The sequence below is a fragment of the Natator depressus genome, chromosome 16, assembly GCF_965152275.1.
Source record: "Natator depressus isolate rNatDep1 chromosome 16, rNatDep2.hap1, whole genome shotgun sequence".
In the NCBI taxonomy this organism is placed as follows: domain Eukaryota; kingdom Metazoa; phylum Chordata; order Testudines; family Cheloniidae; genus Natator; species Natator depressus.
The window spans coordinates 6,643,103-6,663,778 of record NC_134249.1 but is presented as its reverse complement, the minus strand read 5'-3'; the positions used below and the strand labels follow the sequence as shown (position 1 = coordinate 6,663,778).

Below are 20,676 nucleotides of genomic sequence, written 5' to 3'. Positions count from 1 at the left end.
AATGGCTGGTACTCAGGCAACGTGTGACCGCCCTGTGTCTACACTGTGAACAAGGGGCTGTCTACACAGCATTTTGGAGCGAGTCTCCCAGTCCAGGCTGGGTGAGTGGGGCTTGCGCTAGAGAAAAGAGCTGTGTAGACAGTGCTTGAAGCTGCGGCTAGGACGAGGGGGGGACACAATTGGGTTTCACAAACCACAGTCAAAGCGCTGTCTACACGAGCCCCCTGCCCCACATCTCGCCACCTAGGCTGGGGGCTCGCTCCTGCGCTGTGTGGACCTCCCCCCAAAGGGGTGTTCTTAAGGCAGGTTAAAGTAGCAGCGACGGCAGAGCCAGGGGGGCCTGGAACTGGGGCTAGCAGCTGCAGGCCAACCCCCGGCTGCCCCACGCAGGCTCAGCCTGGGACGAGAGAGCCAAGAAGGGCGGCTGGCTGCCCCAGCGCGGCGCCCCCACTGCCTGCAGAGCCCAGCGGGACGCGGGGCCCTGCTCTGGGCAGCTGGGAGATCAAAGGGGAGCGGGCGCCCGGCGCCCACCTGGCCCGGCCCCGGCCCCGGCCCCGGCCCCGGGGCGCAGCGCGCCCGGCCCGGCGCAGCAGCAGCCCCGGCAGCCGCCGTGTCTCAGCCCGAGCGGGAGGAGGAGCCACGGGCCGATCACCTGCGCCCCCTCGCGCGGCGCCCGGGCTCCTGGCCCGTCTCAGCGCCCGGGCAGCGCGCCAGGAAGCAGGAGGAAGCCCCGCCTGCTAATGCAGCCGCCCCGGCCCCGGCCCCGGCCCCAGCCCGGCCGGCTCCAGTCCTGCGGGGACCGCACACCATGGCCAGGAAGGTGATCGCGGTGCTGCTGCTGCTGCTCTGCGGGATCGGCATCGTGGGCATCCTGCTGCTGTGCCTGCCCACCAAGGACCTGCGGGAGCCGCCGGGCTTCAAGGTGAGCGGGGGCCACCCAGAGCGTGGGGAACACAGGGGCGCCCAGAGCCCCGGGGCCAGGCACAGCCGGGAGCCAGGGGCAGCCGGAGCCCCGGGCCAGGCAGAGCCCGGGCGCCCGCAGCTCCCGAGATGCTGGCTCAGGGATCCCAGCGCCGAGGAGCCGTCCTGTCCCCCCCGCTGCAGCCGGGTGAACTCGGAGGCTCAGCTCGCTGGCAGGACAGCGAGCCCCCGCGTAACGCTGAGCTCAGGGCTGCTGGGCCGGTCCCTGCAAGCGCCCTTCCTTGCGAATAGTTTTATTTTCTCATTCAAAAAATACATGGCTGGAAAACCGTAGCGGGTTGAGATGCAGTTCCCCGCTCTAGGAGCAGCTCTCAGGGCTCCCTTGTCCCAGAGCTGAGCGCCCACTGTTGTAGTGAAGCCAGTGGGACCCCTGTGGACTTCGCCAGCACCTGGGCAGAGCCAGCCCCTGTCTGAAAGAAAAATGTCTGCAGAAAATTTTGATTTTTTTTTCCCAGCAAAATTTTCAAAAGAAGCTGAAACCCCTCCGAAAATTTGACCCACACCCAGAATCATGTTTTTTGACCAAAATCTTTTGAGTTGGGGGTATTTGAGTTTTTCAATTAAAAATCTAAATTTTCCGCAGAAAGCAGATCCTGCCCATGAAAAATGTGTATTAGTCGAAAACCCCAATTTTCCCTCAAAAAACAGGTTTCTTGGAAAACTTTTGACCCGCCCAAGACTGATTTTACTGTGTTGCCTTTTGTGAAGATTTGATAACTAAGATCCATACAGCTCTTAAGAGAGGCAAGGGTAGCACACTGCCAGCCGTGGATTTTAGAACTAGTCATTTCCTAGTCATGATTACCCCTTTGACAACGTGATGCTTGTGTTTACCAATCCAGCCTCCCATCAGACATGTGCAAACACATAATGGGCCAGATCCGCAGCTGGTGTAAATCATGCTAATGCCACCGAAAGGAAGAGATGCTGATTTACACCTGGCCCATATTCACTGTACTTTATGTAGTTTTGAATGACTAATGTCTCCTGCAGTTGATTCCTCACTGGGCCTTTTCTCTTTAACAAACTGCATTAATAATGATCAATATTTTATTTTGTAGCTAGGGTTTTGGGGAACTTTTCCTGAGGTTTCCCCAGTGTTAGTGGCTTTTGAGTTTCTGAGCACTGCTGTTGGTTTGGTGTTGCTGGGGGAACATGAATTTGCTTTTCAGACCTGCTCCTACTTTCCCTGTGCGCCTCCCAAAGCCAAAGGGAATTAGAGTGCCCAGGGAATGCAGGATCCGGTCTATGCCGGGTCACGCTTGTTCTAGGAAGGGCTCCATTTTCCTTGAGGCATGATGACTAAAGCAGGGCTTTAGAAAAACAAAACTGAGAGTCAAGGCTTTGTGCTGTCCCTGGATAGAACAAGCGCATCAGGATCCACGGGACAGTAAGAGGCACAGATGATAAACTCTCTTTGTTCCTTTCTTGCTTTATGATACCTACAGGCCCCCTTTTCTTTTTTCCCCCTCAAGTTGTGCACAGCAGGCAGGGCTGCTCTGCCCAAAGGATGAAGCATGTATGGGTGTTTGGTTACTGGGATACAGAGCATTTATAAATACACACGGCTAGAGAGAAGGAAAAGAAATGAAGAAACTCCCTGAATCAGACTTACTGCTAGATAAAACCTCCCCCAAGTCTTCTGTGAGGGCTGATCAGCTGGGCAATAAAACCTGTGTATGGAATATTCTAGGAGCTTTAACAAAGTTAACGGGCCTGATTCTGATCTCACTTATCCCCATGTAAATTGGAAAGGACTGAAGTTAGATAGGTGTGTGTGGGGGTGGGGGTGGGATTGGGCCCAGCTGACCTGGCTTGCACCACCTCAGGGGAGCCTTAAAGGGTGACATTCAGCAAATGCTGACAGCCAGGTCTGTCCTTCGGTTCCAGTCTCTAATCTCTCCTTCCTAGAAAAGAAGTGGGGGAAAGGGAGTGAACAAGCATGGTCCTGTTCTCCCTGCCCTAGAACGGAGAAGAAATGTTGGCAGCGGAGAGCATGAGCTTTGTCTTGCCCTTCCCCTGTGGAAGAAGTGGGATGATCCCCCAAAGTCAGGGTGGGGCTCTGTAGGGCAGCCCCTTGCCTCTACTCTGCTGCCGCTGGACATGGCGCTTGCCCCAGACGTTGGGAATGGAGGGAGAGTCTGAAGGAGCCCAACCCATTCATCTGCCTCCCTCTGCCCCCAGCCCGCTCTCTCTGTCCTGCCCCCCAACCCTGCGGAACTGGAACCCGGCAGGGTCCTTACAACAGGGCCTCCATACAATGTGTGGGGCGGTGGGGGCATGCAGAACACGCCTGCCCGCTCCACCTGGCCCCAGCCGCAGGCTCTCTTCAGCAGGTGGACACAGGCTCATGGAACAAAATTATGTTCCTGTAAGAAATGTTTCTTAATGCTCCTTGCCAGCTTGCTGCAAAGAGGAAAGACAGTAAATATGGGAACTAGAGCCCTGCAATTATCCAGCTTGTTAAAGTGGGCGGTAATTCCTGGGATATTCCTGCTGACGTTGCTCACCCTGTTTTACAAGGCATGAGCCCTGCCTCCAGGAGGCCACAATTGTAGGCTGCATTAACTAAGTAAGGCCCAGCTGCTTTACTCAGGTGCAGCTCCCATTGACTGTGAGGGGAGTTTCATGTGCATGAATGACACCAGATTGGAGTCCTTAAGGGTAGGTTTACACTGCAATAGAAGACCCACTGCAGCCACAGCTGGCCCAGGTCAGCTGACTGGGGCTCGCAGCTGTAAAGTTGCAGTGTAGACATTCCAGCTTGGGCTGGCACCTGGGATCTGGGAGCCTCCCCCTCAAGAGGTCCTGGAGCCCAGACTCCAGCCCAAGCCCAAACGTCTACTCTGCCTGAGCCGGCTGACTGGGTGCTGAGACTGGGTTTTTTATCGCAGGGGAGACTACTGTGAGTTGAGGCTTTTCTCCACGAGCCACAAGCATGGGTCTGAACCTACCTTCTAAACTGGGGCTCTGCCCCCGTTGAAATCAGTCAGGAGTGCTGCATCAGGCCCAGGGTCTGTTGCCAGCTGGCATCAAGCAGTTTCCCTGGCTGGTGCAGAGAGGGATAATTCGCTATGAGAACCGTATTGCAAAACCTGGCGGTTGCCTCCCTGGGCAGGACAGGCACAGTTAGTCCATTGCACCGTCCTCTGGATAAAGAGCATCCTGAGCCTGCTTTCCAGGGCATCCTCGCTGGAATTGCACCAGCACCAACCCTGCTCCGTGGCTGCAGCCCCAGGGCTTTCCGCTGGAGGCTGCTGAACTTTCACTAGCCTGCTGTGATTTCCCAGCGATTCTCCTCTCTAGCCTGCCCCCTCGAGGCAGCTTTTGAAACCTTTAAAGGTGCTGGCCAGGAGCGGTTGGCACATGGTGAACCTGAGCCATCAGTCTGGCTCCAGTCTCCTGGCTGGACCTTCTGTGTCACTGGCTTTGCCTGTTACTGCTGGGCCCTTGTTAGTGTCGGCCCAGTTGAATTTACTGGCAGATTTGGAGAGTTCTCAGCAGCTATGGGATTAAAGTGCAGGTCACATGGGAATTACATAAACGTCCAGCTCTGTTGCCTTCTCTTCCAGTCTGAAACACTGCTTGGAATTCAGCTGCCACAAATAGTAACCCTAAAAATATCCCAAACTGTGTTTATTTCCCTACCCAAGGGCCTGATCCAATGAGGAGCACCCTGGATTCTCTTGGGTGGGTGGTGGCTGCTCGTTACCTAGAAGAACTGAGGTCTAATTGCCCCATGCCATCTCCTTTTTTATTTTTTTTTTCTCTACTAGAATTCTGTAGGTCTTCTCCAAGTGGCCTTATAAAAAACCAGGCCAGCTAGTTCTCTCTTAGCAACTCCAGGGAGAGCTCTTGGAATGACCCCGTGATAAATGAGCAGGGAGGAGAGCATGCATGGATTTCCAGAAGGGACTCTAGCAGCGTGCTGGAACAGCTCTCTTTCTGGCCAAGAGGCAGGGTCTCCATCAGTGGAGGTGAGGAGGCTTGGGAGCCAAGCTCTGGGATAGCGTCAAAGAGTCCTGTGGCACCTTATAGACTAACAGACGTATTGGAGCATGAGCTTTCATGGGTGAATACGCACTTCGTCAGATGCATGTGGAAATTTCCAGAGGCAGGTATAAATATGCAAGCTCTGGGATGCGTGTGTCTCCCTGTGCTAGGGCTGGCACCTAGCAATATGCTGAGTTATGCCATGAAGTGGTGAGAATTGGTACAGCCCAAGAGAGAATTAGCCTGGGGAAATTTCTCTGACCTTGGTCTCTCTGGATCTTGCGCCCCTGGGAGGCAAAGGTGCAGGTTGGACCCAGCATTTGGCATGAGGGACCATGTGTCTCATCATCCCAACTCCACTTCGGACAAACTTAAGGCGGGAGGTCGGGGGAAGGAAGGAGAGAGCTGCATGTGACAGGGAGCCCAGAGATGAACTTTGCAGCAATCTAGCAGGCAGTGCCAATGCTCAGCTTACCTTGCTCAGCCAATGCTCTGGGTGCTGGCCAGGGAAGCACTAAGAGATAGAGAGAATGCCAGGAAACTTAGCCGAACCTGTTGAAATCCTCCACATCTGCTCCTTTTTCAAGCAGCCAGGCCTGGCGGCTCTGTGGGATGTGCTGTGCCCTGGGCTGTGAGTCTGCAGTGACGGTATCAAGCCATCAACAGGGATGCTAGCCTCAGTTTCCTGGCTTCTGTGTCAAGCAGCACTTTCCCTTTGCCTGGAGATTTCACCCTGCGTGTTACCAGCTGCTTCAGAGGCTGCAGTGCCTCCACGAGCTTCTTCAGCTCTTTGGCCATGCCTCGGGGGCTCTGTGTCCCTCAGCCTTCCCCCATCACCACACTGCAATGGGAATCGGCCACGCTCCCCCAAACCTCAGCGCTCTGAGCCCTGCTGCCCTTTCCCAGGAGCAGTGCTTGGGTCCCGTCCGCAGAAATTGTGGTTTCTCTGATAGCTGCTTCCGTGCAGGAGCTTCGTGCCCTATTAGTGCAGCATTTGCCGCCTCTCCAGTGTGGTTAGTGAGAGAAGCTGCAACAACAGGCCCTGCATCTCTCTGGGTTTTCCCCACTGCTGCTCAGTGACGGCCTGGCATGGTGCTAAGGAGAGCTGCGCCCAAATGCGGCACTGGGTCAGTGATGGGGAGAGTCCATCTTCCACAAGCAGCAAGGGTTGGGCCCCTTCCACCATGGAAATCTATTTCTGTCTGCACCCTCCAGCTGCTGCCTGGTGCCTTCTACCTGCCCTTTGCAGAGGGGAAGGGAAGCTGGCAGCCAGCTGGCTAAGGCTGATGTTTCCACTGGGACAGCTGAGCTGGGCTGGTCCTGGAGGAGGCTGCTAAGTGACACAGGAAAAGAAGCTCTGAAACGTCCCGTGTGTCATGCAGAAACCTTGCTGTGGTTGAGTATTCCAGTGCTGTGCGTGCATAGCCCCAGGGATTCCTACACTGGCACAGCTACATCGCTCCGAGATGTGAATTTTTCACACCCCTGAGCCATGCAGTTAAGCTGACCGAACTCCCGATGTACACAACGCTTGGTCAACAGGAGAATTCTCCCATCGAGCTAGCTACCACCCCTCCGGGAGGCGGATTCCTATGCTGATGGCAGAACCCCTCCTGTGCCATCGTGGTGAGCCATACCCTCAGTGTACAGCTTACATTTGTGGGTGGGAGTGTGGTCTAATGGTTAGAATACAGCACTGGGAGGCAGGACACCCCTCTGCTGCTTGCATGTGACTTTGGATAAGGTCACTTCCCCACTCTGTGCATCAATTTCCCACTGTGTAGTGGACGTACTGGTGCTCTGTGAGAGTGCTTTGAGATCATCAGAGGAAAGTGCTACCTAAGAGCGGAGTGTTATCAATGGAGGGCATTGTAACGTTGTCATTCACAATAGGCTGGCAACAGGGCAGAGGCCTGAGTCAGTGCTGGGCTGCTTGTCAGCTGCTTAGGGTGAGGGTGGAGGAATGTGGGCTGCAGGTGGCAGGAAGGAGATAGGTGAGGTTGTGAAAGGGGAATTGATGATTGGAGCATAGATTGGATATGGAATGATGGAGCTGCTTATCTCCTTGCCTTTTATGGCTCGCCTTGCAGTCAGGCAACCTTGTCTCAAAGTGAAAGGAGTGTTGCAAATGGCAAGTTAAACTTTCTGTACTCTTTTGAAGGCATGCTGTAATTAGACATTCCTAATTAATGGCAGTGTTAAGCAACCATCCTGGATCCAGTTGCTCAGACAAAATGAAAAAACCAGGAGAGACTTAAGGCATGTCTACATTTGCCATTTAAAGCGGAAAAAGTCCCCTTGCGCAAATACCGTGGGAGCGTCTGCACTTGCCAATAACTTTTTGTGGTGAAACTCAGAAGTTTCACTGCAGAAAGAAAATCACTTCCATGAGAGGCATACGCTGTTACTGTTGCTTTTGCAGTGATGTGCAAGGGAAGACACATTCTTCCTGTTTACAGAGCCGTTAGCCTCCTGAGGGTATCCCACAGTGCCTACGTGACCACTCTGGCCAGCAGCCAGGTAAACAGACGTCCCCCACTTCTCCTGTAAAGCCCTGGGAACTTTGAAACTCCCCTGCCTGTTGTCTTGGCAAGTGCTCACCTATCATCTGGCCAGGTGACAATGGCTGCTCCATGAGCAAACGATCCCCTGCTTGGAGCTATGCTGAGGTACTGGAGCTGATCAGTGTTTGGGGGGAGGAGGCTGTGCAGGGACCCAGGATGCCCCGCAATCACACGCCCCCTTCCCCCAAGGCCTATCGTCAAAATAGAGAGAGCTGCACTGTGGGATAGCTGCCCATAGTGCGCTGCTCTCACCGGGGATGGAAGTGCTGCAAATGTGAACACTCTCTGACGTCCCTGGAAGTGGGTGAGTATACAAACCAGCGCTTTTCTTTCACCGGCTCACTGTCTCTGCAAATGTAGACATAGCCTTAGGGCTGGCTTTTCAGAAGAGCTCAGGGAGGGATTTCCCAGGGCTCAGCAGCACCCAACCTGCACCAAGCGCTCTGAGCTCTTTTGGAAATCTGATCTCAGCTGTACATGGGGGCTTTGTGCTCTTCTGAACACCTGGCCACTACGGAACTTCCCATGAACAATAGAACTGATCCTTCCCACAGCCAGCACCCATCAGTCACAATAGCCTATCCACATAGCTACCATATCCCCACCCCATCAATCTGCCTGCTCCTCACATCTCTATGAGAATGAGGTTCACAGCCCTGGGTCCTGGCAGACCAAAGGGGGAGTGAGCCCCAAAGCAGAGTCCTTCACAGAAAACATCTGGTGAATTTAAATGAAAAAGAACCAGTGTCTGGCCCAAGTGAGCCCTTAATAAGACTGGCGGGGCAGGGCAAAGCTGGAATCTGCACTGGAATGACTGTCAGCTCTCTGGAGCAGGGACTGTCTTTGCTTCCTCTTTGATCTTTAAATACTCGATGCTAAGACCAAGACACTGGAGAGGCTTCTTGTTGAGGCACTTTTTGCAAATGACGGTGCCTTGATGGCCCATAGACAAGACGACCTTCTGGTCATCGCTGATAGATTTTCTGAAGCATCCCAGCTCTTTGGCCTCACCATCAGTCTTGGGAAGACCGAGGTCTTGTTCCAAACAGCACTTCATTCCAATGCCCCAGTGCCAGCCATCTTCATCCAAGGCACAGAGCTGAAAAATGTGGATCAGTTCAAGTATTTGGGCAGCACCGTCTCAAGTGACAGTTCCCTTGATCAGGAAATCTCCAGAATTAGTAAAGCCAGCCAGGTCCTCGGCTGACTTCGAACAAAAGTTCTTAACCAACACAACATCTGTCTCTCCACCGAATTGAAGATCTACAGTGCAGTGGTTCTAACATCTCTCCTGTATGGATCTGAGACGTGGACTCTTTATAGATGTCACAGTAAACAGCTTGAGCAATTTCACATATTCTCCCTCCGCTCAATAATGAGCATTCGCTGGTAGGACAGAGTGACCGATATTAGGGTCCTTGAGAGAACAAACACAACCAGCATTGAGGAAATGTTACTGAGAGCACAACTTAGGTGGATCGGGCATGTCATCAGAATGGAAGACACCGTCTTCCCAAAACGGATCTTGTTTGGGGAGCTGAATCAGGGCAAAAGAAAGAAGAGTCATCCGTATGAGCGCTTCAAAGATAATCTGAAGAGGAGTCTCCAGTGGGTTGGCATCAATACCAAAGAACTTGAGCAAATGGCTCAAAACAGGACTCGCTGGCTGCCTCTGACAGGATCAGCATGTGACAAGTTTGAGTGGGAGCAACGAAATTATGTCTAGGCTGCACGTGAAAGGTGCCATAAGGCTGCATCATCAAACATCATAGATACAGATTTCCCATGCCCTCAGTGCAGCCGACTCTGTGCATCATATGCGTAGCCATATATGAGAATTGCAACAATATCATCAGCGATGGACTACCAATATATATGTACAGCGCCCAGCACCGTGGGGTCCTGGGCTGTGACGAGGGCTCCTAAGTGCTATGGTTAAGCACTGATAATAATTGCAGGGACTATTGATGCAAATGTGCAGTCTGTTGCGAGTTTGCTATAGGTACTTCCTGGGGGTGCAGCCGAGGCTGAGGGTGCCCTGGGTTACTCTCTGGGGAGTGCAGTGTGTGTTTGTGAGTCTGGGGTGGGGGGAGGGGCAGAAGGTGGGCCTTGTTAACCTCAGACACAGACTGCTCTTGCCTGGCTTCTTTACAGGTTAAATCTTATGCCCCTTCCCCGCCTTTAATTTTGGGGTGATCATGGTGCTCTGTGAGTGAGGGGGATCATTCTAGCTAGATCCAGGCACAGTGAGTCGGCAGGATTAAGGGGCACCAGCAGAGCTGGGGGGTAGGGGCACCCAGGGTTGGGATAGCAGGTTGGGATTGAGGGGCACCAGCAGGGCTGTGAGTGGGGGTACAGAGGGCTGGGAGAGCAGGGAGCTGTGGGTTGGGATTGAGAGGCACCATCAGAGCTGGGGGGGGGGGGGGCGGGGGAAGGGAGCCCAGGGCTGGGTTTGCAGGGGCTGCAGGTCGGGATTCAGGGGCACCAGCAGAGCTGGAGTGGGGGAGTCCAGGACTGGGATAGCAGGGAGCTGTGAGTTGGGACTAGGGTAGCCAGCCCTCCCGGTTTCACCAGGAGTCTCCTGGAATCGGACCCTATCTCCTGGAAGCTACTGAAGCCAAACCGGGAGATTTTAGGCCCTGAAAGTCCAGCGGGGCTAAGGCAGGCTCCCTACCTGCCCTGGTCCTGCACTGCTCCCAGAAGCGGCTGGCATGTCCCTGCGGCTCATGGGGGTGGGATCGGGGGGACTCCGTGTGCTGCCCCCACCCCCAGAGCAGAATCCACAGCTCCCACTGGCTGGGAACTACAGCCAATGGGAGCTGCAGGGACAGTGTCTGCGGGTGTGGGCAGCGCTTCCCTGATCGCTCCCCCAGGGGCCGTGCCTCCGCCTAGCCACTTCTGAGAGCGGCGCAGGGCCAGGGCAGGTAGGGAGCCTGCCTTAGCCCCGCTGCGCCACTGCCCGGGAGCTGCCTGAGGTAAGTGCCTCCTGGCCAGAGCCCACACCCCCTCTTGCACCCCAACCCCCAGCCCTGAGCCCCCTCCTGCACCCAAACTCCCTACAAGAGCCCGCACCCCCTCCTACACCCCACCCCCTGTCCCAACCCAGTGAAAGTGAGTGAGGGTGGGAGGAGAGCGAGCAACAGAGGGATGGAGTGAGCAGGACGGGGCCTTGGGGAAGGGGCAGGGCAGGGAGTGGGGCCAGGGTGTTTGGGCTTGTGTGGTTAGACAGTTGGAAACCCTAGTCAGGACTGAGCCCGCTACTCTTGGAGTACCCCTGGTGCAGGGGGCAGAAGAGGGCATGGCCAAGGCATTCCCCTGCCCCAGCTATTCCCCAGTGGTGTGAGGCCTACAGGGGCCATTGTCATCTGGGTGCAAGTTGGGCAGAGCTCAGGGATGCCCTAATGTGTGTCAGGGCTGACCCGACCCCATGCCCAGCATTTTCCCACCGCTCACATTTCACCCTGACTCCCGCTCTTCATCATCCTTTTATCTTTGTGATTGACCTCGAATGCAATCATTGAATAGTTCAAGCCCTAATAGAACAGTACCCCGGCTGGCCTTTGTTGTCGCTGGCTCCTTGGCCCCCTGCAGACACCTCATGAGAGCGACTCTCCACCCATCCCCTCCTGTTGGCGTTGCACTGCCGTCTCCTGCTTGATGCATCTCTGGAAGCAGAGCGTCAGCACGCTCAGGCCCTATGTACGCACAACAGCCGCCCCAGGTGTTCTGCACCACCTGCAGTGAGATCTTGGTGGGCTGGGCCCCCTACGATGGTCTCACCCCAATGTGGTTGGGAAGTCAGGAGTGTTGCTATACTATTGAAAAGTACCCAGCCCCCAACTCCGAGCAAGCATACCCTGGACAGCCACCCTGGAAAGATGTGTGGGTGCATCATGGTCCTGTTCCATGGGATCTCAGCACCAGGGTAGGCATGGTTAAACCATGGTGTGAAAGAGGAAGGTGGGGGAGGGAAATCTCTGAGCTGATGTGTTTGTGAACTGGCCTCAGAGCTGGGCCCACTGACACACACAAGCAGGGAATCAAAGGACAATGTTGCAGGAGAAAGCGGCTTATTAAAAAAAAACTAGGTCAGAGCTTAACCTGATTTGAATTCTGTCTTCATATTCCTACTGGAGGCATAACACTTTCTCCCACCAGCTGACGAGCATTCAGGGCCAACCGGTAGAAGAGCTTGTGTAAAAATGGACTTAGCCCTGGGAAAGGTGCAGCACCCCAGGAGGAGTTGAGCAGGTGCAGGGTGGACAGCAGCAACGCCTGTCTCTTCCCCTCCAGGTTGCCCCAACAGTGAGGTGGCAGGAGAGTTCATTCTCCATGCCTATCCAACCTGTGCCCTTCTGCTGCGAGTTTGCTGTGTGGTATGGGGCTGCGTCCAACCTTGGGCCTGGACTGAGACATGGAGCTTGTCCAGAGTTAAATGATGCACTGGCTCTTAAGTGTCTGAAACAGTACACGTCAAACTGAAAGGCCTCCAATTGTCACCGTGCCCCGAAGTGACACACAGGCAACCTGGTGAGGGGTGAGGATCTGACCAGAGCTTCCTCATCAGCCAGGCTTAGGCTAGGGAGCTCCCTTCTGTCACAGGCGCCAACTTTTGTCAGCACCGGTGGGTTCTTGTGCCCCCCCACCCCATCCTGCCCCAACTCCACCCCTCTCTGCCCCTATTGGAACCCTCCCCAAATCCCCGCCCCGGTCCCGCCTCCTCCCGCAAGTGCATCGCATTCCCCTTCCTGCTCCCTCCCTCCCAGGCTTGCCACGTGAAACAGGTGTTTCGCGGCGCAAGTGCTGGGAGGGAGGGGGAGAAGGAGGACCCAGCGGCGCGCTCAGGGGAGGAGGCGGAGCGGAGGCGGAAGTGAGCTGGGGCGGGGCGGGGAGCTGCCAGTGGGTGCAGAGCACCCACCAATTTTTCCCTGTGGGTGCTCCAGCCCCGGAGCACCCACGGAGTCGGCACCGATGCCTTCTGTTGGAGCTGAGAATGATCAGAGTTTTTGCCCCTTCCAGAGGAACATGGAAATCTCCCTACTTCAGCTTGGCCGCAGCAAAGACCCTGGTGACGGGGGGGACGGTGAAGGTGGAGGGGACAGATTTCAGGGTGGAGAGAGGAAACTAGACTACGTGTGAGCCTCTCAGTCGCGGCATAGGTGCTGGAACTAGGGTGCTGCCACACCCCCTGGCTTGAATTAGTTTCCATCATACACAGGGTTTCCAGTTTGGTTCGATGGCTCTCAGCACCCCGACTATACGAATTGTTCCAGCTCCGCTGGCCGGTGGTGATGGTTTTATTAGGTGCTGAGGTACACTGTGATCACCACCAGAGCAAGTGCTTAGACAGCTCCGTTCTGAAGAACCTCAAGCGTCAACCTGCTGCCCACGGCAGCCCCCCACAGCCTGGTGGGACTGAGCGAGGGAGTGTGGATACGTGGGGTCAGGGCTGCAAGCCTGTCTCTCAAATGTCCCTCTTCTCTAGGGACGTCACTCACGTTTCATCCCCAAATTCCCAGTGTCCCACATCAGTTTGTCTCCCCTTCTCATCGGTTATTGACAATTGTTCACATCAGAAGTGAAGAATTCATCATTCGTAAGGCCAGACGGGACCCATACGAGACCTCAGGGCCCAGACTGTCGCCCCGTGACACCCGCATTGACCCGAACAGCTTGTGTCTGCACTGCAGTGTAACTCTGAGCTAGACAGCCAGGCTTCATTGAAAGGAGAATGTCCCATGTTGCAATGGTTAATTACCATTCCTGTTTAAAACTGTGGCTCTCAATGCCAGTTTGCTTGACTTCACTCCTGCCAGGGAGGTCACAGAACGCCGGTTACCCTGCAGGAAGGAATCCCACGTCATTTTTAAATTTCCTGCCCAAATAATGTTTGTGCATCCCTCATTTGGGGTCACATGCTGCACCCCGCATTTGGGCCTGCACTGGCTGAGGGACAGGTGCCTGATTTCTGTCTAAGTGACTTGCACCGGGTATCTAGGCCCTTAATCTGCTCTGATCTTCAGGCCAGGCGGAGATGGGGGCAGCCATCAGATGGTCTGTGTGCCCCCGACATGTACACATTGGGGGAGCAGAACTCCAGCTTAAAGCATGTCTGTGCAACTGTGAGAGGCTGGCGGGCTGGCCTGGGGGCAGCAGACGGTGTTGGGAACCTGTTCTGCCAGCATCTGATGGGAAAGGCCATCACCAAGCACTAGCCAATGAGAGAGCAAATGGGTCTCCATAAAGCTCTTTGCCGGTGTGCCCAGCGGGTCAACAGCGAAGCCTCCATCCTACAGCATCAGCAGTTGGCCTCACTGGGGTGGAAGTAGAAGAATGTGGCTAGTGTACTCTTCTTGAGCTCCAAGGTGATGGGTTCAAATCCTGATTAGGTCACAAGTGAGTTTGGTGAGCTCAGAGCCCCCAGTGGGTATCTGGCCTTTTATTAACTGTCTCTGCCCAGGCGAAGGTGTCCTTGGGGATGCTGGGTTCATGTAAACCCAGCCACTTCATGGGAGAGGAACGATTCAGCCTAGGACAGTGAAGAGTTAACAGAACACCAGCTACCGGAAGCACCTTTGAACCCCCCAAATATGGAAGTTGCTGAGTGGAAAACCAAGACACTGGCCCTGGGTTTGACCAAGTTTAAATTTAGGTCTGCTGGATCTGTCAGTTGATTTCATTTCCCCTCTCTCTGCAGGGGTGAGGTGAGGCTTGCAACAGTCTAGTAACCTCTGATTGTTTGCTCATCGGTGACATGCTTCAGCGCGTGCTGCACTGGGATCCCGACCCTCGCTCTCAGGACAGGCTCCCTTATGGTCCTTCTGAGACCCAGGAACTGGTCTGAAGGATGCCTGGTCTAGGAGTCCTATAGAGTCCTCAGTATTAGGACCAACCTTGTGGGTTTGTGTGTGAATCTGCCCTGCAGGCTCCGTTCCCTATGGCTGGGACGTGCTGCTGGCAGGTCATTGGGAAGCAGGAATCCCAGCCTGGACATCTTCCTCCTTCACCCTTGTCATTATGCCTCTTGCCACCAGCCCAGCTCCCCCAGAGAATTGATCCCGAGTGAATGAGATGGGAGGGAGCCCTGTGCCCAGGACGGAGCATCAGGAAACTTGGGGACTAGACCTGGCTCTACCGCAAACTCGCAAGTCATTTCCCTTCTCCGTGCCTCAGTTTCCCCACCTGGAAATTGGGGAGAACTCATCCCTGGTCCAACGGGGTGCTGTGCAGGTTAATGTTTGTAGGGCCCCATAGCTCGATAAAGGACTCCAGCAATGCATGCAGGCAAGTCAGACCTCATTATTAAACCCCCTCCCCACGGCTCTGCCTTGGCCTCTTGCTCTTGCTGTGACACCCCTGACATTCTGGTTCTAGGTTTCTGAGAGGAGACTCTTGGGCCATCGGTTAGTGTCTTAAAAGGGGGCATCCTAACTAGGTCTCACTCATGACCTCACCAGGTTTCCAGAGGGGAAAGCCTAATGCACTAACCCACTGCACTCCTCTCGCTGCCCGGCAGGGGCCCTATTCATCAGTCCAGTTGGGTACAGTTTGCCAGCATGGACGGAGATCTGTACATATTTGGTTTGTTTTCCACTCCAGAAGGGCTCTTTCTGTAGCTGGACCCCAAACCTGGCAGCTGCCCTCCGGATCTGTATGTTTAGCTCTGCTATGCCCATCCCCCGCAGTACATACCTGTCTCCCTTAGGGTTACCGTCTCCATCCCTGGGGTGGATTATGGCTGGAAGGTTACAGCAAATCGGTGGGTTTAAGTCCCAGCTTAGCTACTCCAGAAGCTCATTCTACAGCTGGCACTTTCCTCTGAAAGCATCCCACCTTTGATTCTTGTGAGTATCACCCGAAACTGCACCCCGGAGGATGTAGCTGTCTCAGAGGGTCATAGATAGGAGTTGCAATATCTGGTGTGGCTGGGTCCTGCTCTACCGCGGGACTTGACAATCAAGACCAAGGCCTTGCAGTGGAACCGGGTGCCAGGCATTGTGGCAGGTGAGCAATAAGGTACGCCAAGCTGGCAGTTTGGGGAATACAGCTCACCTTGCACAGAAGGCAGTGTGGCTGTAACTGCCTGCCATTCAGTGGTTACTGGCCTGAATCCTAGTGGCACAGGAGTTAAGGGGAATGCTGCTGGTTACATCTGTCCTGTCCTACTGTCCCATCTCCGTTGCAGATGTGCTGTGTCTGGGCGCCACATTGCTCTTGATGTCCTCTCCTGCTGTATTATAACCCCCGTTTGATCTTGCCTGTTTGCCTGGGTGCAAACTGTGTTCTGCATGGTGTATTTCACAAAGCAGACATGGGGACAGCACCTTGGCTAGCAGAACTTGGAATAGTTCCACCAATACAGCCGTTCCAGGATGGAGACCCTAGGCAGGTGGCTTTGATCTGTGTTTTAAGGCTGGGTGGCCGGCTGATGGGAGATAGGAGTGCTCCTTCCACATCTCCACACATGGCAGCCTGCTGGGAAATGCTAAACACCATTCTCCTCCCCTGCGGTGTGCGATGAGGGGAGAGGCTGGTTCTGGGCTGCTGGCTGATGTGAGCTCTACAGAGGGAATGGCTAGGAAATGGAGATCTTTGGGGCACTGTTTACAGTAGGACTGGGCTATGTGTCTGTGCTCTGTAACTCCAGGGAAGCAGTCTATAAACAGGCGGAGACAGAGGCTGGGATTTCATCTATTAATATCAGCTGTGCTGGCATTGTGGTTCGTTCTTGTGCATCACTGTCTCCAGTCAAGGCTCTGTCCTGGGGCAGGTTGGGAGAGGGAGGCTAAGGCGGTGAAGCCCCTTTGAGTAGCTCACGCAGTGTGTACCCCAGCTCTGACTCGCCTCAGCTCGGCCCACGGGCCGTGCTCTTTGATCCGTGTGCTGGGGTTTTATCTTAGCCCTCAGAGTTCTGCAAGGCATCTTCTTGCACTGGCAGGGGGGGAGGGTGTATAGTACAGGCAGGAGCTGGCTGGCTTCCCAGCACACTTGTCAGTGCATCCCAGCACAGACCTGGGGCACCCCTGGCTACTGCATCCTGAGGACTCCCACACATCTTTTCCAACCTCTTATAGAGCTGTTTTCCCTGTCCTGTGGCTCTCGCTAACCGGTTCTCATTTCTTTCCCACCTCCACTCCCCGCTGCTCTCTGCATTCTCTGCTGCCCTCTCCTTTGTGTCTCACTTCTTTCTTCATCCCAGGTGCTGCTCCTCAGATTTTCCTGTCCCCATGGCCCATCTTCCGGCCGCTTCACCAACTTTTCACACAGCTTTACTTCTCTCTCCCCTCCGGTCCCCGCCACCCTCACACTGCTCTGCCTGATGGCTTGGCCAGGCCGGTTAAGTACTTACTGTGACCTAGTGCAGGGGTCAGCAACCTGTGGCATGCGTGCCAAAGACGGCATGCGAGCTGATTTTTAGTGGCACTCTGCTGCCAGCCAAGGTCCCGGCCGCTGGCCCTGCTCAGCCTGCTGCCGGCCTGGATGGACGGAACCCCAGACCGTCTGCGGGCTGGGCGGGGCTGGCGCCGGCCGCCAGGACCCCAGTTGGCAGGGGCCAGCGGACAGAACCCCAGACTGGCCATGGGCTGAGCGGCTCAGCGGGCTGCTGGTCTGCGGTTCTGTCTGCCAGCCCCGCTCAGCCCGCAGCCGGCCCAGGGTTCTGTCGGGGGGGCCCTGTAAATGTAAAATGTATTACTGGCAGGCGAAACCTTAAATTAATGAAGACTTGGCATGCCACTTCTCAAAGGTTGCTGACCCCTGACCCAGTGGCTGACCCATGCCAGCCCCGTGAGTGCTCGGCTCCTTGTGCTGGTGCAGGTTCATATGTTGCCGGGCCAAACCAATCAAGAGAGCCAGGCGAACCCTGGAGTTTTCAGTTTGCTGACAATTCTGGAAAAATTGCAAGTTATATTTATTTATTTATTTATGGCTGAACAAAGCTCTTCATCCTCCCCCAGCGAATGTTTCACTGTGAGCATGAGCATTTTAAACATTTTTTTTTAATAAAACGGAAGGAAATATCAAAAAAGCAAAATGTTTTGAACATATAAAAATGAAAAATTTTGATTTTTTTTCCCAGTGTCTTTTTCGGGTCATGTTTTTTTACTGAAGCAATTTGGCAAACTGACACGAATTCTTGGGAGTGTAAGTATAGTTGAACCTGCATTTTTTTTTCCTAAAAAAAAAAGATTTTTGCTGAAAAATTTCGCCCAGCTCTACCGATCGACGGCCTTCTCCAGCCTGCCCCACCCCCACCTCTACACATGCCCTCTGACACATCCCTGTCTGTTTGCAGTTTTCTCTGTGGCTGTCTCAGAAGCACGGAGCATTGTTCTTGTAAAAGAACCCCATTTCAGGTATGCTTGTAAAACATCAAAGCCCCAGATGGAGAGATCCTGGCCATGAATGCCTCGAGCAAAATCCTTACACACAGGGCACTTGTGGGAAAGGGCGTTGGGACCAAGGAAACCTATTCTGTGAAGTGCCTCGCATTTATCTGAATGGAAGCTGGCACCTCTCTTGGACAGACCTACAAAGACTGTCTAATCTCACAGTGGCTTTGATGAGGCATCAAGAGCTGATCTGTCATTTAAATCAGCAACTGCACACCGTGTAGCTGAGGTCTCACCAATCAAACACTCTGACCAGGCAGTTCTACTCTAGGCTAAATCCTTTAGTCTTTAGTGCAGCAAATCTTCTGTAGATTTAAAGGAGAGATTTGCATGATTAAGAACCATGGAATTTGGCTTTAGGTAAAGATTGCTCCTCTTCACTCAATGGACTTACTCTACCTGTGTATTCAGAGCTAGATCTGGGGACTTTGATGGCTAAAATAAGTTTTTGCTGCATTTTGCTCCTGTTTTCCCAAGGAGGGGAGCATAGCTCAAGGCAGGAAGCTGGATTATGCTAGCTCACACATCATTAAACAATTATCTGTGTCACGACTGCAGAATCTTTGATTTAGGAGAAGGAAGTTGGGAGTCCGCTGACTAATCCTCTCATCCCCATCCTACTTAGTGCGTGTACCTGCGTACAACTTCCTGAATCACTACTTAAAGCCACAATAACATTGTACCCTTCTCTAACACCTTTTAGCCAAGGAGCTAACAAAAGCACCCAACCTACAGTGAATGTACCCCCACCCCCATGTATGTTACCAGCCCTTAAGGGAACAACAGGGGAGGTCTCTCAGGTCAGAGCACCCTACCCGTATGTCTCCCTCCATATGCCTTGTAAAAATGGTAGCCTAGCAACTGAGTGGCTGCTCTCAGGGAAGCGTTTGTAGTGATTCCAGATCCAAGGTGGTCCAGTGGCTGGAAGTTCCACTGGACCACCTTGTTTTAAGTGGATTGAGTCACACGCGGGGTTGATGCTCTTCATGAGTCCATCTGGTCTGTCCCAGTGGCGCCTCCTAGTTCTTGTGTGATGCTTGCAGGTCCCAGGCCCACAATCGCTTTGGACCCTCAAAATATCCCAGGGTTGGGTAAGAGCACAAAACTGCCCCACGTGCAGTCATGGTGTTGCACAGCAACGGGCCAATGCCGCGCTGTGACCACACAAATAGGAGACATGGAAAAAACCTGACAACCCTGAGGTGGTTCTTGCATCAACAAAGCAGTGGAGCAGACCTTGCCAGCCCTGCTCCTTACACGAAAACGTCCTGTCCCAGGGGCATTGCTGGGGATGTGGGCCCCACGCATCACAGACTCGTAACAGGTCTCCTGTGAAGCCAATGGCCTGTGGGGGTGGGAGGAATCAGCTGGTTTTGACATATATATTTGGAAATCAGTTTCTCAATTGAGAGTAATTCTGGCAATGCAGAACACTGCGTTCATTGTCTGTAGTGGCACTCTCTGTGTTTACATCTGGGCCCATCAAGTGGTCACAGATGGCTTACTTCAGTCATTTGGCAACCTCGGAGTCCAAGTTCCCAGCACTTGTAACGCACGGTTCCCATTGTTCCAAGGGAGCAGGACTCGTGGGGTTGATCCAAGACAGGGCATTCCCCATACTCTGCGTGGAGCACACACCCATAAAGACCTGCCATGCTCTCCAACTCGCCACCCAGCCTAGCTCTTAGTTAAATGAACCTTTAGCTGTGCGACTTGATGTCGTAAGGGGGAGACTTCCTGCTCAGCTTCCTGTGTCAGTGGAGATAAGGATGGCCTCATGGTGAAGCAATGGGTCTGGATGTGGGGAGACCTGGGAGCTATTCTTGGCTCTGATGCTGAGTTACCCTGTGATCATGGGGAAGTCACTGCATCATTGTGCTTCCATTTTCCCATCTGTAAAATGGGGGTAATGTCACTTACCTCCCTCACATGGGAGCTGTGAAATACAGTGGATGTTTGTAATGCAGTTGGGGCTCCTCAGAAGGCAGGTGGTGGAGAAGGGCAGCTACTGCTGATTGCCAAAGGAGTCTGGCAGCCGGGTTTATCCCCTGTTAATTACATGTCTAGCACGCGCCTTCCAGGCAGAGGATTTTCCATGGTGGGACCCACTGGTCAGATTCAGGCAGTAACTTGCATGGAAACAACCGTAGCTTGTCAGCCTACACAGCCCCCTCCATGGCAGGAGTTCGTAGCCCTGTATCTCGCAGTGGTGATGCCCAGGAACAGCACAGGCTGGGTGGGACGGGGTAACCCTGCTCTCTAAGGTGGCAGGACTGATTCAGGGCTGCAGAATTCCCTGCCCCGTTCCCATTGCAAGGCATCCAGGAAAGACAGTGGATGGGTATTTTTCTTGGGATGTGAGTGTCTGCTTCATAAAATGGGCAGTAACAGTGCTTCAAAGCTGCCCAGAGTCTGGATAACTGCAGATTGTGGGAGATCCCTGCAGTGCAGCATAGGGGGATAACATGTCACACCTGGAGCCCAACTTCCTTTCTAGTTATTGTGCAGGGAAGCAAACCGATTCAGGGCAGTTTGCTTTGGAAAGCAAGAGAGCTTTGTTCAAGACCGTGGTTCTCAACTAGGATACGTGTACCCCTGGGGGTACTCAGAGGTCTTCCAGGGGTACATCAACTCCTCTAGAGATTTGCCTAGTTTTACAATGGGCTACAGAAAAAGCACTAGCAAAGTCAGTACAAACTAAAATTTCATACAGACAATGACTTGTTTATACTGGGCTATAGACTATA

General features: G+C 53.9%; 1 protein-coding gene across 1 annotated transcript in view; it reads left to right on the top strand.

The window, feature by feature from the left end:
• Positions 1-745: 745 nt before the first annotated feature.
• ENTPD2 (ectonucleoside triphosphate diphosphohydrolase 2) overlaps positions 746-20,676 on the top strand; it is a 41,725-nt gene continuing 21,794 nt past the window's right edge. The window contains exon 1 of the mRNA XM_074974095.1: positions 746-922. Within this exon, the coding sequence (XP_074830196.1) occupies positions 809-922 (114 nt within the window). The 5' untranslated portion in view covers positions 746-808. The remainder of the gene's footprint in view (positions 923-20,676) is intronic.